Raw genomic sequence first — 20648 nt, 5'->3', positions numbered from 1 at the left:
GAGACATTTTCCTCTTTTGAAATGAAAGACTTCACAGACGAGCAAATATACATTCAACAGATTAACCAAGATCAAAGCATCACTAATGGAGAAGTCAAGACGCTCACACAGCTCACTCTGGCTGTGGAAGATGCTTCTAGACAAGCTTTAATTTCTTAGACTGCCTTGTACTGCTTACAGTTCTAACAGTACATTTATTTAAAGAATTGTATTTTTCCAGATCTTAATGCATCTACAAACAAATCCATTTTCTGCTGTTTTTCCAGGTTAGTGGAGCAGCAGTCTAAGCAGATGCATCCAGGCATCCCTCTCCTCCACCCCGCTCTTTCGGTGGGAGACCCAGTCACCTTTTTGCAATCTTTTTCTATAAGCAGATCACAAATGTAGCTCTTACCAGACACACTTTGCCGACTGGAGTCAGCCTCCCCATTACTGGCGTTTGAGTTACTGGGAGAGCTGCTGTCCACTCCTCCCAGCAGGGGGCGCAGGTGGCTCACAGACACCTGCTCTATGAAGGAGGTCCCATATTTTCTGAAATACCACCACTCGAAGATCTGAAAGAAAGAAAGACAGAAAGAAACTCATTCACTTAACTGCTCATTCAATGAAGATGATACATTCAAGTGTTCACATTTTTTGTTCACATTCTTCTTAAATTAGCACCTCTTAAAATAATTCTCTCTTTAACCTGCTTAAAATGGGAGTAAATCTACTTTCAATGCCAGCCACACGATTTTTAATCAGAACAAAGTAAAGACAATTACTAGCTAGTAAAGCTGAGACCTCCAGCAGCTAGCTTAAATAGTCGCTATTCTCCATCTGTTTTAACACATCTTTATTACAGTAATCTGAGTGTGGGCTGATTAACACTGTATCAATGGGAGTCAAGCTTGTGCCACAGAGGCCCCGGTATACTTCACCAATTACCACCTTAGGCCAAAGGAGAGGATCCAATCAGTGAAACCTGCTCTTTGATTGGATGGAATTTAGCAGACAAAACATGGAACTCAATAATAAAATAAATTTAAAAAAAATAACATCGATTGGAAAATTTAAATTTAACTTGAGTAGTGATTCTGTACACACAGTTGTGTTCCAGTGACTAACGACCAACTCAGTTTAGATCATTCAAAATAACTCAAACAAGTGCCTGAAGGCATTTCCATATGGTGAGATTTGCTTCTAGAAGGACTCCAGTATTGATATCTAAACGTGATTATTTTACGAGTTGTACAGACTGCCGACTGCTAAAGCTGATGTACTGTGGAGCTTCTGCTTGAAGGAGGAAATGACAAATTTTGATGGGGCTCCTACAGGAATCTTGGAAAACGAGCAAATTGGAACATCTCTCCCACTTACAGAGAAACGAACACTATTGCTTCGATGAAACCAACTGGCGTCCACATTTCTAAATAATTTCACAGAGCATGTGCAGAGCTCAACACCATTTCCAAGCAGCCTACGCACACTGGCCAATCGCCCGCAGGGGAAGAGAGAGTGAGTTAATTAAGAGAGGGGCTATTTTAAACTGCGCACCAACCACTGTTACACAGTTTGCCGTCTCTGTGAAGAACCTGAAAAAGAAATGAAATACTTGGAGCGTCTTTTGTTTAATGCACAGCAATAGAGAGTTCTATTCTTATCTTTTTCCACATCCCAAACAAAACAACCCAGCACGTGTTCTCGGTAATTTAAAAAGCACAAAAACATTCAGTGTGTTGCATTCTGATGCACCAGGCAGCAGAATAAACACTGATAGTGCAGGGAGATAATCTCATGGAGGACCAAATGAGGTTTGATATCCTTTCATTTCAGCTTTATATGACCTGTGAATGTGTGATTAAAGCCCTAACAAATTATATCCCAGGCTCAAAATCACCAGGGGGCCACCTCTGAAAATTAATTTTCTCCTTTTAACATGGAAGAGAATGTCAAGTAAAAGCACACAGTGATTAAGTTAGATTCATCAAGGATGTGATTTTTGCTTTAAAAAAAATAGATCCATTTCACAGCAGGAGGTTTCAACACCATTTATATTTGATATTTGTATGCTTAAGTATAAACAGGGCAGCCAACTTAAACATTCACACTTTGCAAATAAAAATTACTGCTTTATTTATAATAAATTTAAACCAGTATCAGCTTCAACAATCAACAAATATAAAGAATGAAGCACATCTTACCAATATGAGTCCTGATATGAGGGAGGAAGTACCTGTCAGGGCCACGTAGAACTTGGGCGTCAGGGTGTTGAGAAACATGCTTACTACAAGGAAGACACAGAAAGAATAAAGACAGATTAAAAAAAGGCCTCCTCTACATCACAGGGGAGGTACTTTTGAAAATATATCTTTGAAATGTTGAATATTCATAAAAAATAGGTCATGTCTATAGAGAAGAAGAATAAAGACGGTAAAGACAGACATTAAAAAGACTTAGACATTTATGGTTCCAGCACATGTCATCCACATGCGGTGTTTGGCATTTCCCAGAGAACCCTGCTGCTCACACTTGAAATTACACAACACTATGAAACCCAGGTAGAGTTTAACTTCAGGGAAACGGAAACAAAACTGAGCTCAACTGACAGCCTTAACAGAAATACCATATTTTGAAGCATTTTGCAAAGCTTTGCCACGGAAATGTTATTTATAGCACAAAAATGGAACCCTGGATGATGTCTAAATAACTGTTAACAAGGTTAATATAGTAGAAACAGAGATCGATTTTCTCAGTGTGGTCATAAACTCTGGCTATAGATTCTTAAAGCCTACATTTTAGTCAGACTGACAGAGCTGATTATAGGTTGAGATTCTAGCGAGAGTGCACTGCTGGAAGCAGTCCAAGTGGATTTATTTCAAAGTGAATAGTTATAAATTTTTTACAGATTAAAAATGCTGTACAGTTTACAAAGCTAAGCCTTTACAAATCAAATGACATTCCTCCATTTACTATAAAGAAACTGTCAGAGGTGCATACAGAAGCCTTCATTTATCCAATATTTATTTTTAGTGCCTGGGAAATGCCTCTACTCTGAATCGCGACATTTAAAAGCAAAAAATAAATAAAATCAATCAGTGTTTGCTCTTATTCCACTATCACACAGAGCCCTTCACACAGCGATGGCCTGAAACAACCTGAAATATTTTACTAAAATTTGCAGTTGAAGCATCTGTGGATACTCCAATTACTGTGATTAAATATGGGAAAGTTCAGTTCAGTTCAGTTCAGTTCATTTTTATTTCAAACATTTCAAACATGTGCCTTCACAATCATTACAAAATATCATTCCATTATTTGTTTGAAAAGGAGTAGGCTGAAGTATTTACTTATTTGTCCCTACCCCCTCGAAAGGGGAATGGCTAGAACCGCATGCACCATAGTTTTCTACTAGCAGCAGATTTGGAAGGAATCTTCAACTACCTTACCGAAAAGATCAGCAGCGTGACCTCTGTGCAACTTCAAATGCCTGATGATCTTCTCTGATTCTTTTAAATGTTTGGCCAGAACACTGACTCGAGAAAGCAACAGAGAGCTGTCTGCAGAGCTCAGAAAGAAGCATCTACATTAAAATGATAAAGGCTATTATGTTATTCTTACAAATATAAGGTTCATGGGACTGGGTCAACCTCCTATGATGTGGAAATGGAAAGAAACCATCCAAAACCATTCAAGCTGAACTCCAAGGTCAACATACGTCATTTCTGATCACACCATCCATCACATTTTAAACTACACTTGGTCTCCACTACTGACAGAAAAGACACAAGAGCAAAATGCATGTTGACAAGCCCCAAAGTCCTTTGGACTGATGACACAAAACTGGAGCTTTTTGGCCACTCAGATCAGTTCTATGTTTACAGGTGGAAAAATGATGCTTTAAAAGAAAATAACACCTCACTGTTGAAAGGGCTGGGGGTGGTGGGTTTGGGGCATCTGGCACAGTGAACCTGTGCAGGGCACAATGAACGGCCAAGGCTACCAAGGTGAAAAATACTGCAATGGGATAATGGTCCAAAACCAAAAAAGCTAACAGCACTCAAGAAAGGCTGAGAAATAAACACTGGACTATTCTTAAATGGCCCTCCACGAGCCGGGATCTGAGAATTGCAGTGTGGAGACACTGTCCCTCAAAAGAGCACTTGACAGTTACTCAGGAAGAGTGAGCCGTGTGAGCAAATGCAGACGAGTCATTGTGAAATACAGAGATCATTGTACTGGAGATCACTGTGGTCTGATTTGTGGAAGGGTATCAACAGCTTTGTCCATGTCTGTATATTTGGGGTGCACTGTATACAGTAAGTCATTTCAGATTCACTGTGTGTAGCACTGATTTTCAGACACAGTTTCGTTCACATAAATCCCTCAGTCAGTCCACAAACAAGTGTTAGCAGCCATCAAGCAAAACAACACACCCTGATTACGGTTTAACAAGACAATGGCCACACTGCCTGAATCCTGATAGCCTCCAGTAATATTAGTTTGTTTTTAACTATAGTTAAAAACTATAGTTAAAAACGAACTAACAAAAACCAACTGAATTTTGTTCTTACTCTTACATCTACAAATCTTTTCTAGCCTCTTCTCTCATGAAATGACAGCTCAATGGGATAAGAATATGGGCTCAAAATGTGGTCATAAATATTTTGTACTTGTAAAAAAGATTTGTATGTGTAAAAAAGATTTGTGTGCGTAAAAAAGATTTGTGTGTGTAAAAAAAGATTTGTGTGTGTAAAAAAAGATTTGTGTGTGCGTAAAAAAGATTTGTGTGTGCGTAAAAAAGATTTGTGTGTGCGTAAAAAAGATTTGTGTGTGCGTAAAAAAGATTTGTGTGAGCGTAAAAAGATTTGTGTGTGGACTTAGAAAAAAAAAAACCTGCAAGTTACAAGTACGGATTTTTGACCCTATTTTTCTTCCCTTCATCTGATTGGTCAATGTCATGTCAATCACAAATGTAACAATCCAATCAGAGAACAGATGGGTTTGGCTGTCGGAGGGGCGCTGTTTTGAACTGCAGGTCCTTGAAGGGTGATACCGTTTGAAGCTGGAGGATCGCTATATAAATATCTGATAGCAGCTAGGTCCCCTAACTTTCAGTAGCTGTTGAAAGGATAAAGTTGTGGTATATCAGTGGTTAGAAATAACATTATTACTTTAGGATTAGTTTAACACAAAGTCAGGGCTGACCCAGGACCATTGCTGTGAGTCACAGTGCGCAGCATAAAAGTCCTTTCACATTGGACGCAGGATACGCTGCTAATGCTAACTGCTAACTAAAAGCAAAGGATCCAGAATTTGTTGCGCTGGCTGCTGAGCTCTGTGGGTTTTTGCAGCAGCTCTACCTGTACTAGATACACCTGCTCCTTGTCTTTTCTATCTCTGACTTTATGTCCTCTACAAGAGTTTGGTTTTTTTGCTAGTTCTTCAAATGTTCAATAAAAACATGTATGCCAATTCATAACGAAGAAAGCTTTGTAATGAAGACTGTCATTTCCAAAACACTGCCCGCCCCCACCCCGCGGTCCGCAGCGCTGTTGAAAAGGCTGTGGAAGTCCCTGTATTAAACACGTAGACCTGTGACACAAAAATCACCAAACTCGGACGACCACAGACTGTTTTCCTTCGTGGTGATGAAGGAAAACGCTGGGTTGGCATGTAAAAGGGCATTTATTCCCTTCAAAGACCTGCAGTTCAAAAAAAGCGCCCCTCGACAGCCAAACCCATCTGTTCTCTGATTGGATTGTTACATTTGTGATTGACATGACATTGACCAATCAGATGAAGGGAAGAAAAATAGGGTCAAAAAGCCGTACTTGTAACTTGCAGGGTTTTTTTTTTCTAAGTCCACACACAAATCTTTTTTACGCACACACAAATTCTTTTTACACATACAAATCTTTTTTACAAGTACAAAATATTTATGACCACATTTTGAGCCCATATAAGAAGGCTCGATTTAAAAAGAAAAAATTGAAGAAGAGAAACATTAGAAAGCAATATTTAATCATGTGTTTCGCCTGTATCTTACAGCACAGCTTTCCACCATCAAACTGACTGCACATAAAAACTAAACTAACCATTACAGCTGTACCACTTTAGGATTGGGCTCAAAGAAACAGTGTGTTTTGTGCTGCAGATTTCAGCTGAGCCACTCTTGATGCCTCTGCGCTCTGTCTGAAACTTTGCTTTTACTGGTGTTTGAATTGAAACTTCAAAATGACAACACAAATTTTGTTCTTTGAAAATAGATGTTGTCTCATGGGCAAATGGGAGGTCTCACAACTCCGCTGAAACCATCTACCTTCAGTATAAACTTTTCTTTCTGGTGTGTTCTGTGTTAGCTTGTTAGTTTGCAGGTGCTGTCGAGTGTAACCGCAAAAATGGAACCAAATATAGAACCTAAAGGGAAAAGCAAGCTGAATTTTAAATTTTAAAGGGTTAGGATTGGTCAACGAAAAACCCTAAGAGTCCTCTGCCTTCTGTTTGCAATTTTGTTCTGAGAACGGTGTTACAGTACAAAAGCGACAGCTGGTATTGTGAACTGTGACATTTCTACTCACTCATAATCCTTAATTATTTTCACTGGGCCTTCGTTTAGCTCTTCAGGTCATCTACAGGCTAAAACAACCCTTTTAGCTCCAATCCCTTAATAAGCTACCTTGAATTTAAGGCAGCTTCCTTTTTATATGCTGCCCCTCACAAACAAAAGACAAACACGAGGTAGGAGGACCTCCATACTTCAGATGATCATATCAAGTTTCTACACAGACTGTCAGAAACTGAGCAATTACTGCAGACTGAAGCTTGGGCTCCTGGATCTTGGAGAATACTTGTACTGAACTCATTATTTCTGGCCATGTTTAATATGAGCTTCCACCATTGTAATGGTTTATATATGACAGCGCAGAGGAAAATAAAAAGGCAAATTTGAGCTGGATCATTGCAAAAATGAACTCAATGGAAAAAAAAATATTGAACTATTTAAGGAAATAAGTGCTAACTGGGTGATGCTCACAAAATGGTAGCGAGTTAACACCCCTTAATTAAAAATCTAGCACCTTTAATTAAGGAGCAAAAAAGCCAGAGGCCTCGGCTATGTGTGAAAAAGGTTTTTTTGGTTAAAAATTAAATCCAAGAAAAGGAAACAGCACTAGCCTCAAGCCAACGTTTCAGACATAAAATAATGATTCACTACGGAGTGGCTGAAGATTATAGGTAAAGTCTTTCCACACAATCAGCTGCTGACTTGCTCTTTGTACAGCCACTCTGCACGCATACTGAAGTTGATGATTAAACAACATAACAGAAGAATTAAAAAAAATAAATAAATAAATCATATCTCAATTATTCTGTTTGATACTGCGATCATGGATACTCATAGAATTTGGAAAAATTGTGCACAACTTAAGAAAAGATTGTCATTTAATTATTTATTTCCACAAACTTGCATAATGATAAATGATAAATCACTCCCTGCCGCAGCCTGGCAGGGAGTGATCGTGGACTTTAGCTAAAACTAAAGGGAAATGGCAAAACCCGGGGACTTACTACAAAACAAAAATTATTTAAAGATCGATCACCATGTTGATTATCTGTAAATAGTTGGTAGAAGTCAAGGCTGTAATTAAACACTGAATGGCAAATTTTCCAATACCATCCTGTTTTCTGGCGACAAAGCAGGACATCTCCCTCGTGCATTTGGTGTAAAGTTTAGAGATCTTATTAGCTGACGTAAACAATGCCATACTGGCAAGGTACTGTATTTTGGTTGGGTTGTCATGTTAATTTCCTGTGAATCACACGGAGGATAAGAAAGGCAGACAAAAGATTCAGAAACCCAGCCTCATTTGCACTCAGAAACACACACGTGCATAAATTAAGTGCAGCTGGACAGCTATTCATTGCAGTGAAGTGGAGGCTCTCATCCCAGCAGAGAAGCTCTTTCAGTTAGGTCTATGGAAAAACAGGCTTAGCAGCTGCTGTAAGTCTGCAGTGTCTGGTCTCTCAACCACTGCTGTCTGGCTGGAAAAGCACTCTTCATCCAGCCAATAAATCTAGCCATAACTAATATACAGTGTTAGTATATTCATAATCCAAATGTCACACATTCAAACTCCCAAAACAATTAAAGCTTGACATCAGAATACAACATTTATTTATCCCTGTTTTACATCATTCTGGATTTGGATTTATTGGCTGTCAGAAACGTGAAATGGTTTTTGTTACCGGTAACTAAAGGGTAGATCTATTTTTAGTTTGTACAAAAACTCCCCAACTTTTCATAAACAGTAAAAACATATATAGTTCATATCGTCTAAAGGGCTTTAAGTGGCCTAGAAAAGCATTATGTAAATGCTGGTATATTTTGATTTACCAAAGTCTAAAATGATGAGATCAGTGCATTTACAAGTAATCCTAAGTGTGCACTCTGTAAGGGAGCAGATAAGAGTCAGAGTCCACGACCACCTGCTGTTTAACCTTTTAGTTTGTGAGGGGCGGCGAATCACAAGAAGTTCATTTAAAGGGAAAGGTGCTGAAACAACTTATTTCAGACAGAGGATGACCTGAGGGTTATAGGAAGCTGCTGTAGTCAAGTCAAAGAACAAAAAGCTGAGACAGAAAAGAGCTTTTACTCCTCAGAAAATGTAAGAGTTATTGTGACACTGATTTCAGCTAGCCAGACTCACATTGCCTCTGTTTTAACAGCTATTTAATTTGATATGCAGAACAAGGTTCTCTCATTTACATGGCTCTGCAACTAACTACAATCATGAAGCTTGACTGAAATCATGCTTAGTTCACCAGTCCATGCGCTCCACGTCCTGCTGGGAGTAAGCGCCACATTATTCCAAATTCATGTTACTGAATTGAATTTACAATGAAAAATGGCTTTGAGAACCTACCATGTTTGACAAACTTTATTAATCATCAAAATCCTGCATACTTAAACTAATGGTTCAATCTAACGTCAATGTGAGGAGACAATTCTTCCACACACTAATTTTATTTGTTACATTGCCATGACCCAACCTGGTGACACTTCATGCTCTAACTGCACTTTCCTTTAGCCTCGTTGGCTGCTACAATTACTACCAAGAGTTAATACTAGCCAGAAAATAGCGAGAGAGTCGGGTTTGAGAGTAAGAAGATGAATTGGAGAGACAAATTCTATCAGGCAGATTCAGGACTAAATGTCACTGGAGACAACAAAAGATGTGACCTTTACTGAAGAGGGGGGACAGTCGGCAGACTGCTGGCCTGACTTGAATGATAAAAGACATGACGTGAGACACACGTGAACACACCTATTCAGACATACACGCAGTCTTCTATCTCATATACGCACATACACAAAGTGTGTCCATCAGTTACAAGAAAAGAAAAAGTAAGACGTCAGTTAATTTGTGTTTTAAATAAAAATCACTGATCCTTTTTGAAGGATGATAATAAAGAACCACTTCCAAATGGTCAAATACATTATAAGCCTCCAAGTTTGATGAGCACTGTTCATCAAAGTGCAGCTTTTGCAGCACCTTAATCTCATGCAAATATTTTTGTTCTCTCCATAGTGGTTTGTCTGTAGCCAAACAAGTTACCATTTATTTAAGTTAATGAAATGTTTCATTTTTTTAATTGATCCAGATCCAGGAAGTAGGAGGTATTACGTCTCAGATCACCTTTACTTTCTGTGCTCCTAGTGAACTATAAAAATCATAATGTACACTACACAGTCTGATCATGACATCAATAAGGAAATTGATTCAGATCGGCGCATACAATCTTATCAATATTCTGTCCTTTTAAAATACTTTCAAAACAGCATGGCTGATCCCTGTGTCGACAGATAGCTCTAATCCCATTCTGATTCTTTGAGTAATGCATTTATTTATGACATACAACATACATTGCACTAGGAATTTTAATTTCAACAATATCTTTTCTTCCAATAATTTTTATTTGAATAAAAAATTTGAAAATTATGCAAAATTTGAAAATTATTTGAAATTTGAATTTGAAAATTTAATTTTTAAAGCAATATCAAGATAAAACTGTCATGTTTTTAATGTATTTTTGTGTACAAAGCTCTCAAGTTGTCTTCTCTTATCTTTGCATCATAAATCAAGAACTCCTATTTCCTCTACAATGCTGGCTCTTTTCTCAAAGACGCAATTTAGTTCAGCTTGATGACAAAAAGAACTTTTGGTCAACAAAAATACTCCAGTAAAAGTTGAAGTATTGAAGCAACTTTACTCAAGTAAAAGTGAAAACATACAGGATTTACACAACTGAATTTAACAAGACGTTTTGTAAGCCATCCTGGCTGCTGTCCATCCCCTACACTGACACTATACTGTTTATACTGTCTTTAACTAGACAGTATACAGTTGGTATAAAGGTGGAATTCAGTGAATGAGTCTGAGCATCATCAGCTTAAATTCAAGTTCATTTCTGCTACACTTGACATAGCCTAGCATAACCATGAGGACCACACCCACTGTGCATCAGTCCAAGACAATGCTTCAAACTCACCACAGTATGACAAGCTGTGCAATCCAGCACTAAACTACACAGTAGTTTTGACATTTGAGTAACGCAAAGTTAGTATAGCTTACTTTGTTTACAGGACATTTCACAATATTGAAACTACATCATACAAACTTCACTGTTCAGTCCTTTAAATCTAACCTTGCTTCTCACTCCCCTGTCCTGTCTAACGTCTTACATCGTTTGTCTTTGTGACTAAAGTTAGCTTGAATTCTTTTCTCTCCCTGAAACATACAGCTCCGCACCTTCACACAACACAGCGTGCAACAAGCTTTGTTGAGCTGATTGAAATGTTAACTTAAAAAAGCACTATTTAGGTTCTGAAGTACTTAAACCACAACCTAGAGTAACGAGCCTGTTTGTAGATGTAAGTAGAAAATAATTTTTAATATGTAGAAGTAGAAAGTACAGCTTTTTGTGTAAAAATGTAGGAAGTAAAAGTAAAAAGTTATCTGTGGTATAATAAGTAGAGAACAGATACCTGAAAAATTCTATGTAAATGCAATAGCATTGTATTTGTACTCTGGTCAAAAAAATCTTAAATCACCAGCTATTTCATCAGGTACACCTTGCTAATATTAGATGGACGCTCCTTTTTGTAAATAAATAAAGAAGTGGCAAGTTTCTTGGGGACAAGCTTTACTGCTCACATATGGAGCTGAACTGTATCCTACGAGTTTCTTCTTTCATGTTGTTGAACTGCTGATTACATTTAAAACGTTTAAAGAGCTTGGAAGGGGTTAAGGCGCACAAATGCATATTGGATTAGCACTGGGAATAAAAAAAAGCAATACAGACACATTTTCAGATAGTTTAGTTGACTTAATCTACAAACAGAGCTGTAACTTTCAGCACTGGGAATAGGTTGCTGTAACAGGGTGATGGCTGTGCTTAAAGACGTGCATTAATCTCGTGTTTTCTTGTAAGAAGCAGTTTGCGGGTGGCATGAGACAAAGCTAGGAGGGTCTTGGAGGCTGCCTGCATCCCAATGTATGTTGTAAGTCACTGCAGCTCAGCTGTTCATGCTTGAAATGCTAGTTGGCAGTGCTGATTAGGCAGGGCCTCATAGCCTGGCTCATATTGCAGGCCCTTGCTGATTGGGAAGGAGAGCCTGTCTTGGTCCGACTACCTCTGCTGACCTTTTACTAAGATGGACATCTCTCACCGCAGCAAAAGTGCATGTGTAACAGGGTCCATGGTTTTGAGATTTTGGCTTTACCTTCGTGTAAATGTGCAGGGTTGACAACATGCCTTTAATGCAGAAAAAAAAAATTCCAGGCTATATGAATAGCTCAGAGCTTATTTAGTGTTATTTCTAACAAGGCTCTGTTACTTATTGCCAAGAGAAATGTTCACAGTAGCTACCATTTGCGCACACATGTTAGATTATTATCAGCACTGAAAAATTAATGATCTTCAAACTTAAGAACTGTGTTAACCGAGGACAGAGACAGTTAAAGTAACTCATCTAAACATACGAGGAATTTATTTTGGGTATCTATGGAAACAGTTGAAACAAAGAACGTAGAGCCAAAATGGTACTTTTCCCTTGCGCGGAAAAAAGATCTAACAGCTAAGTCTCTATTAATCAGAAGACAGACTGTATCCATATTTGTATTGTATAATGCTCAACATCCAAACATAAATATAGAACCCGTTCCAGGACAAAAACTGAGAGTCTTCTGCAATTAAGGTGCCACTTAAACACAGCAGCCCAAAAATATTCATCTAATTTACAAGTGTGTAATCATAATATCAAAAAAGCCAATAATTTTAAATCAGAGAAAGCATAATTTACACGAAGACTAGAAAGTAAAACAATAAAAACTTCCAGAGAGATGCCAGCAGAAAATCTGCTTTTTAAGTGTCTTTTTAAGCACCTAGAAGATCATTGTTTTACAAGATTTGTTATCTTCATTTAAAAAAAGATTTAAAATAAAATGCAACATACAAAACTGCTTTGGGGAGGCCTTAAATGCATTGGCATTAACATTGCGTTCCGTTCATGTCAATAAAGCAACTGGAAAAAAGGAGAATAACTGATGGACAAGGCAATTGCTGTTGTAATCTTACAACAACTGGGATTTTGTGCAGGAGCTTTGTAGATGCTGATACAATCAAAATAACCCTTCTTCCCCATTTAAAATATCTTTTTTAATATCATTAGAGAATAAAAGCAATACATGAAAAACAAGCACAGGTGGCAGAAAGAAAAAACACACAAAAGCAAAAAACACCAAACAAGGCTTATTAAGCCATCCACAACAGGCCACTTTGTAAACACAGATATCAGCAACAGCTCGCATATTCCTAACACACAAGCACACACAGATACACAACTAAAACATAACACACACACACACAAAATCAGCAGGCCTTCACCCACGCGCTGAGCAAACAGTCCACTTCATGAATATCAATACGAAATGTACAGGACCACCTGCTATACAATATAAAGGCCGTGTGCAAAGAAAAAGATCAGAAACACGGCTGCCATACAGTTCCTGACTACACATAGCCCGTCAGCTGCACACCAAATAAAGCAGCACCAGATAACTTACCCTCCATTCCACTGACATATCCACTGGAGCCACCAGCACACTAACATTTGCTACTTCAAAAAAGTAAAAAAATATATATATATTTTTGGTTAAACCTGATGTTTTGTTGCTCTTTCAAAAAGAAAAGGAACAAAAACCAAAGCCTTTGGGAGTCCATATCAATACCCACATCTAATCAGAAGCTAGTCAACTTTCATAGAGCACATTTATTAGTGAGGGCTCTGGTTTGGTCACGTTTTCTTGATTGGGGCCCGTCTTTGAATGACAGCAGGGCAACACAACTGTGAGCCAGTTCTGTCCTCCTCTTCCTCTAGTAAACCAGCAGAATAAGTACAAAGGGGAGTCTGAAGATGCCAGTCCAGCCAATCAATAACATGGATTTTAATAAAGGGAGGTGGGGGAGGTTTGCTACTTAGTCTCCTCCTGCAGAGGTAACCATGACAACCCCAAATGACCCTACAGGAAAATGGATGAAGCAATCTTTTAGAGATACGGAAGACCCTTCAAATCTGTTAATAATACAAAAGAAATTATTATTTTCTGTTAACCTTTATTTAATACAAATTAATTTAAGCAGCAGCCTCTTTGACACACACACACACACACACACACCCTTTTACTTTTAGCCTCAGCCAAGTATCATGTCATTTATCAAAATGTCCACTGACCCATTTTAAATGGAGAAAACTCAGGTTTAAATATTTTTGTCCCCACAAAGCTGTTGAGGGGACGGTTTAACATTATCATCAGCTCACGTCAGAGGCATAATTTCTCACTTGATCAATTTATTAGATTCAATAACATTCGGGTCATGAGGCACTTCCTTTCTTCTTTCAGCCTGCTGAAACACTAGAGTGATGATGTGGAAAGCAATGGAAAATTAAAAGGCTGACAAGATTAGCTGCAATATCACGTTTATGGTTGAACAAGATGATGACAAATGCAGCAATTTCCTCTACAAGATGCTGCTGAGCCAATTCAATTATTACTGTGCTTCCTTGAGGATCCACAGAGAGGAATGATTAAAAAAACAAAAAACAAAAACAAAAGATAGCAACCGCCAATGATTTAGTAACGCACTGCTCCTTTACAAAACACGAGCAACAAACACTACTAAGCGTAATGAGAGTCTGATTAATAGTAAATGGACTAGTACTTGTACAACGCCTTTCCACTCAGTTTTGAGCACTTAAAGTGCTTTCACTACAAGTCTCATTTACTCAGTCACACACATTCATACAGTGCTTTTATATATACACACCTAAGCATTTTTATGTAATATTCACACACACTCACATGGATGAATTGGAAGGCCGTATAGCTTATGGCCATACTACCCTGATGATAAAGAGGATGGAAATACTAATTTTACCACAATTCTGAGAAAGAAAGAAAAAGCTCCACAAAATCCCAAATGTTTGGGAATGACAGCAACTAAGCCATAAAGTGGTAGGCTACATAAAATCACAGAGCAGGGTCAGTGGACGCTGAGGCGCATAGTCCACAGAGTCAATCAGTACTGACCTCCAAACTTCACGTGGCCCTCATGTTATCATGCTTCTCTGTCTGGCAATGCAACAAATGTGTCTGGGTTTGGCGGTTGCCATGAGAATGGTACTTATCTGTTTGGTGGGGGGTGAGGGGATTATAGTGTGTGGTTGTTTTTCAGGAGTTGGACTCGGCCCCTTATTTCTAGTGAAAAGAACTCTTAATGCTTCAGCAAGACATTTTGGACGATTTCATGCTCCCAACTTTGTTTGTTTGGGAATGGGCCCTTCCTGTTTCAACATGGCTGTGCATCAGTGCAAAAAGCAAGGTCCATAAAGAAATGGATGAGGGAGTTTGGTGTGGAAGAACTTCACTGGCCTGCACAGAGTCCTGACCTCAAACTGATAGAACACCTTTGGGACTAAGGACACTGTGAGCCAGGCCTTCGCCTCCAACATCAGTGTCCATCTCAGAAATGTATTTCTCAAAGAAGAGTTGAAGCTGTTATAGCTTCGACTCTGTCAGGGTGGGCTGACATATTATTAAACTCTATGAATTACGTATGAGATTTCACTCAAGTTCATACATGTGTTCCTGCCTAGCTCTGGAAACCCTGGGTTAATTTAGTGAGTTGATAACCAGCTTCTCGTGACCGCTTATCCTGACTGGCAATGTTAAGGTAATTAAATAGAGATAAGGTAAGTTAAAGGATACCCCGGTACGTTGTGAGTCTGTTCTTTTAGTGGCAGACAGCAAAGCTCCACCATGTTTACCTGCCCCTTAAGTGAACTGGTAAATACTCTTCACACAGACTGGTATGAGATTCTGTCCATATCATTGTGCTTCAAGCCTTATTCCCATTAAAGCTCATTCTGGTAACCTAAAAATACTTTTCATCAGCAGCCAAGCACACATAATAATTATGGAGGAGGGTGAACACCAAAAACAGTCATGTTATAATGCGTCATCTCACCCACCAACAGCATAGGGACCAGCTTATCTCATTAAATTGACTCTGCTTACACTGAACCTGCTTGGTTTTTGAGGTTAGTTGCATCCTTCGGAGTTCTCTTGGAGTAATTACAGGTGAACGTTATCCAGACAAGCAGGGATTTGGAGGGATAAGAAGCTTTCAATTGGATGATCACCATGGGAATTTGAACGCCAGTACTAACACTGATAGTGTATGTCAATGTTCAGAATATTTTATGCTTTAAACAATTCAACTCTTAACAACTTATAACAAAGAAATACATCACCACTTAAAATTAATATCAAGGATACTCTTAAATTATCCACCAACTGTAATTTAAGCCACAAATGCACCAGCAACTACCTATCTTGTGACTCTGGTGGGAATCAAATTTGCTGACATACCAGAGATGAAGGCACTTTAAGCAGGTTTAAATATTTAAACCTGCTTAAAGAAAACATGAAAACAAACATAGTTAAGTACTCAAATAAATTCAGCAATATGCAAAAGAGAGCAGGGTGAGAATAAACTAAAGAGATGCAGAATTACCTCACCGCTACTGGTTCTTGCCAAGTCTCTGATTATTAAAGCTCAGGATATTCAGCTGTGTTTCTGTTGGCACAGGCTATGCAATGCTGAAGTTAAGGATGGCAACAGCAAATGGCCCGGGAGCTGGTCCTGTCTGTTGAATACATTCACAACCAGCCTTAAATCCATATACAGATATTTAGTAATGTGATAAGGTTGGTAACATAACAATAGATGATGTATCTAACAATATCTTGGATTTAGAGAGGACCGTAAAAATAGCCAAGACTGTTCTCCGTGTATTTTAAATTTAAAAAGCACAATAACTGTCAGGGAATAGGAAGTTCTGACATTGGAGGGTTAATAGAAGTATTTGCTGTTGTGGAGATTTTCCATAATACTGATTTTCCTTTATTTCTTTGTTTGCCTTGATTTGTCTGCAAATGTACATTTTGTACAAGGCAGAGAGAGAAAAAATAAAGCAGCTATTAAAACAGCAAGGTTAACACTACTGAGGAAGGCCAGCTTGAAAAAAAAAAAAAGAATGGTTAAATTAATGCAATTAAATGGGCTTTTTACACAATTTCACGCACCACGTAGTCAAATCGTTTAACAATAGACTGTGGTCATTTAAACTTAGTGGCTCAGATATATGTTTCTGACAAAGCATAGAAGTGTACCAAATGGCAGTTCTATATTCTAATTCGTCAACTGGAGACATGTGTGCTGAATATGACCTGGAAGTCCAGAGGTCAAAATGGCGAGACAGAAGATGGCCCCTAGGGAGGTTGAGAACGACCAAGCTAAGATCCTGTGGGACTTCTACATATAGATGGACAAACTGGTGATGGCTAACCAACTGGACATATTAGTGGTGGACAAGCAGAGGAAGACGGCCATAGTGATATATGTAGCTATACCGACTGATAGCAACATCAGGAAGAAGGAACACGAAAGCTCAACAGAGAAGGCAACAGTGATCCTAGTGGTAATCGGAGCACTCAATGCAGTGACTCCTGAGCAAGGCAATGGCAAATGGATCCAGCAGATCCCAGGAACAACATCAGAGTTCTCTGTCCAGAAAAGCACAGGTCTAGAAACAGCAGATATACTGCGCAGGACCCTCAAGCTCCCAGGCCTCTGGTAGAGGACCCAAGCTTGAAGGATAATCACCGCCTGCAGGGGCGAGAGGGGAATTTTTTTTATTTTGTTTTGGGTTTTGTTTAATAAAAAAGATAACTGGATGTCTGGTTCTAATTTCCCAGTGTGGCCTTTAGAGATACAATCTCTGACACCCCTGGGTTAAGTCTTTAGTATGGGGTCTCTATGGCAGTACTGGATAATCCCTCTTTTGTAGTGCTGGCTGTACAACAGTAGGCAATAGTTTACCACTGGGCCTTGCACCTATTTAGTAAGGATTTAGGGTCAGAGGTCATGATCCAATCAAATACATTAGTGTTGCTTTCATGGTATATAAGACCTTACTGAAAGCCCATTAACTACAATAAGCCTCATTTTTAGCTCTCTTGACTTCCAGCCACTATATAAGCTCAGAAGACCAAAATAGCAGTAGTCAGCAGTTACCACAGAAACCTGATCACTCTGCCGTCTTGCTGTTCTTACGGGGGTTACCACAGCAACAGAGACAGCTGGTTGCCGTCAGAGTGCTTTCATCAAATGGCCATCTTCAGTAAGCACCTTATTCTGCTCTTGGGCACGGACAATAGAACAGCAAATACAATACACAACCTGAAGTTTCCTGAGGTTAAAGGCCATTGGTGGCTCATCCCTGCACTGAAAGATAAAGTGACCCTCTCACGCAAACAGCCAAAGCAATATCCAGCTTTAAAAAAAAAGTATTCCAAAATTACCACTGATGAAAGAACATACACTGATGGATTGGTTTGACTAAGGTATGGCCCAAAGCAATCCTCCCACAATGAAAACATACCTACATATGCCAGCTGCATTCCCATGAGCTCATCCTTATTAGTAGGGATATTGTTGGCAATTTAACATTAAGCTTCCAAAGAAATGCCATAGACCATGCTGATCAGGGCTTTAAAATCCTACTCAGTGTTTTTGCTGCATGCTGAAAAATACTGCTGCCCCTTAAAAAGCAACAGACTTAACTACACATGGAACAGTTATCCTCATGTGGGGTGTGCTGCATTACACTCCAAAGCCAGGGAAAAATAAGAAACAACAACAAGAAATCTGTGATTGTTCTGTTCTATCAGCACAATACTAAGAATGAGACATATGTTTATATGTTGACAATGTTTACTTAAAGCCAATGAATTATGTTCATCAATTACAACTGGCTCAATTATTCACTGTTGTACCCTTCTGTTGGTATAGGATGTCTTAATTTTGCTTCATGGTAAATGTTAGAAACAAACATTCCAATGAAGAGAGGAAGTAGTGAGATTTGAAATACAAAACACATTTGCTGTTTTGTAATGTACCAGTCGCTGGCAATTGCCGGGGTGCCAAGCAGACTCTCACTCTGACAAATATATTTGTTTTGTTCTATTACCAGCCACCCTACAAAAGTACTAGTTCTTCAAATGTCTACACAGAGTCAAATAATCAGTCTTGATCAGGTTATTTGAAACAGCTCTCAGAGTAGAAAATTCTGATAATTTTCTGGCCCTTGATTTTACTTGGGGGGTAAACTCTCTCACCAATAGAGGATCATTGTTAAAAAGTTTAGTGGCTGCTTCCTGGACTAATCAGTTGGGTGGTTTCCAGGATTTGGGTATAGTGAGGGAAAATCTTCAGAATGCAAAATGAGAGCAAATGCAAAGCTAAATATTCGTGGACTTAATGACACGCTGTCCTGATAGGCTGGTGACGGGCACTGGCCACTTCCTGATGCGAGTCGCACAGGCAAGGCTACACCATTTCTTTTCATAGGCTAGTGATTAGGTGACGTTGAATGTTATAACATATGGGATAAGGATGGTTTCCCCACAATAAAAATACTGGTGGCCAGCAGTACTATCCCCCAGCCTCCTAGCAAATGGGATTAATTTGAAAATCCGAGGTGATATTCTTCTTGAGTTACTGCATTCATAAGATTTTCAGAAAATTTGATCTCTGACCTTGACCTTGAGGTCGAAGTCACTGAAACTCGTCCAAGATTTTTAGCAGATGGTATGAATTTCAAAAATGCTACATGGTCTTGTTCCCGAGTTATTGCCTCTACATACTTGGGTGTCCATGGTGTCCACGCTGTCCGCCCAACAGGATGACAACAATACTCCATCAGCGTTTTATATGGCTGAGGGGTAAAAAGAAAAAGAAAAAGAAAAGAAAAGAAAAGAAAAAGAAAGAAGCTATTTCCAGAGTCCATAACAAACATAGGATTATGTTTGGGTGGATAGCACTACATAAAACAAAGGATCGACGCTCCATTGACAATGTGACCCAAATTATTACTGATAAGTACATAAACAGAGAAGATTCATATACGTGGCTGCTTGCTCTGCAAAGCTGTCAGCTGGGCTACTTGCCTAAAAGAACAGTTACAAGTCATTATTACTATACAGAAGTTGGTTGGAGGAGAAATACAATCAGTGCAGAGAGAGACTCAGAAGCTAAAGTCAGTGCAGAACAGGAAATCAAACAGTTAAACTTACATTAATAAATATTTTGTGAATATAAAGTAACACTGTCTGCTGGCTTTTCATTCATAAAAGTATCCGTATCTTAATAGATGGGTTACTATGCTATTTAAATTGCTGCACAGGCCTGTCCTCAGATGTCTTGACTGACAGAGAGCCAGTGTACTTCATTAATATCCACTGATGGATGCAGGAGCAGTCATGAGGGAAGCTATTATGTTTCTGCGACACCACATTGACTAGAAAACAGAGAAATTTCAACAAACAACAGAAATACTCCAACAGATTTTACTTCTTGGTATCATAACTTCTTGATCCCAAATGTATCTGAAGTCCAGGTGATGATTATTGATTTCAGGCAAAGCAGGCATGTGGCCAAAGAGTGCATTATGCATTATGAAGGGGTAGAAATGGTTACACAGCACAAATATTTTGGTAGAGATTTTAATGATTAGCTTCAATTTTATAGAAACACTGAGGTATTTGTGAAGTGGTAGCAACACAAAATTCACATTTTCCCTTCGTGCCAGTCTTTTATCAGTGTTTTATACAGAGGCTCATGTGTTTGTCCTTTATCTGCTGGTTTCACAGGCTTCCTTTAAAAGATAAAAACTGTCTGAACAGAACTTTTAAAGAAATACTGGTTTGAAACCAGCAAATCAGCATTTTGTGGTCATCTATTTGAGGGTGAAATTATTCAGCTGGCATCAGTGTGTCCTTAATAAATTAAAAAAAATGCTCATGCCTTCTGCAATTCAGCTACCATAACACTTCAAGCCATTTTTCCCCCATTTGTTTTTTTCTGTAAGTCATCATGTCTAATGGTTATCCCTGTGTTTTATGTTGAAGAAATGCTCCAAACAAACAGCTGCCAAGGTTCACAATTCACCCTGAAAGTATTTATCACATATGAACTTAGATCGA

General features: G+C 38.7%; 1 protein-coding gene across 7 annotated transcripts in view; it reads right to left on the bottom strand.

Moving 5' to 3' along the window:
- LOC113026206 (suppressor of tumorigenicity 7 protein homolog) overlaps nucleotides 1-20648 on the bottom strand; it is a 59497-nt gene that overhangs the window by 12585 nt on the left and 26264 nt on the right. For 6 of the 7 annotated variants that reach the window (XM_026174714.1, XM_026174716.1, XM_026174710.1 and 3 more), the window contains 2 exons: nucleotides 2184-2266; nucleotides 395-554 (listed from right to left, as the gene is read on the bottom strand). In XM_026174714.1, coding sequence (XP_026030499.1) covers nucleotides 395-554; nucleotides 2184-2266 — 243 coding nt within the window. Of the gene's footprint in view, nucleotides 1-394; nucleotides 555-2183; nucleotides 2267-6560; nucleotides 7145-20648 lie in introns of those variants that run through there. The other variant, XM_026174715.1, reaches the window with a different exon arrangement.

The sequence above is a fragment of the Astatotilapia calliptera genome, chromosome 7, assembly GCF_900246225.1.
Source record: "Astatotilapia calliptera chromosome 7, fAstCal1.2, whole genome shotgun sequence".
In the NCBI taxonomy this organism is placed as follows: domain Eukaryota; kingdom Metazoa; phylum Chordata; class Actinopteri; order Cichliformes; family Cichlidae; genus Astatotilapia; species Astatotilapia calliptera.
This window is presented reverse-complemented; position numbering and strand designations above follow the sequence as displayed.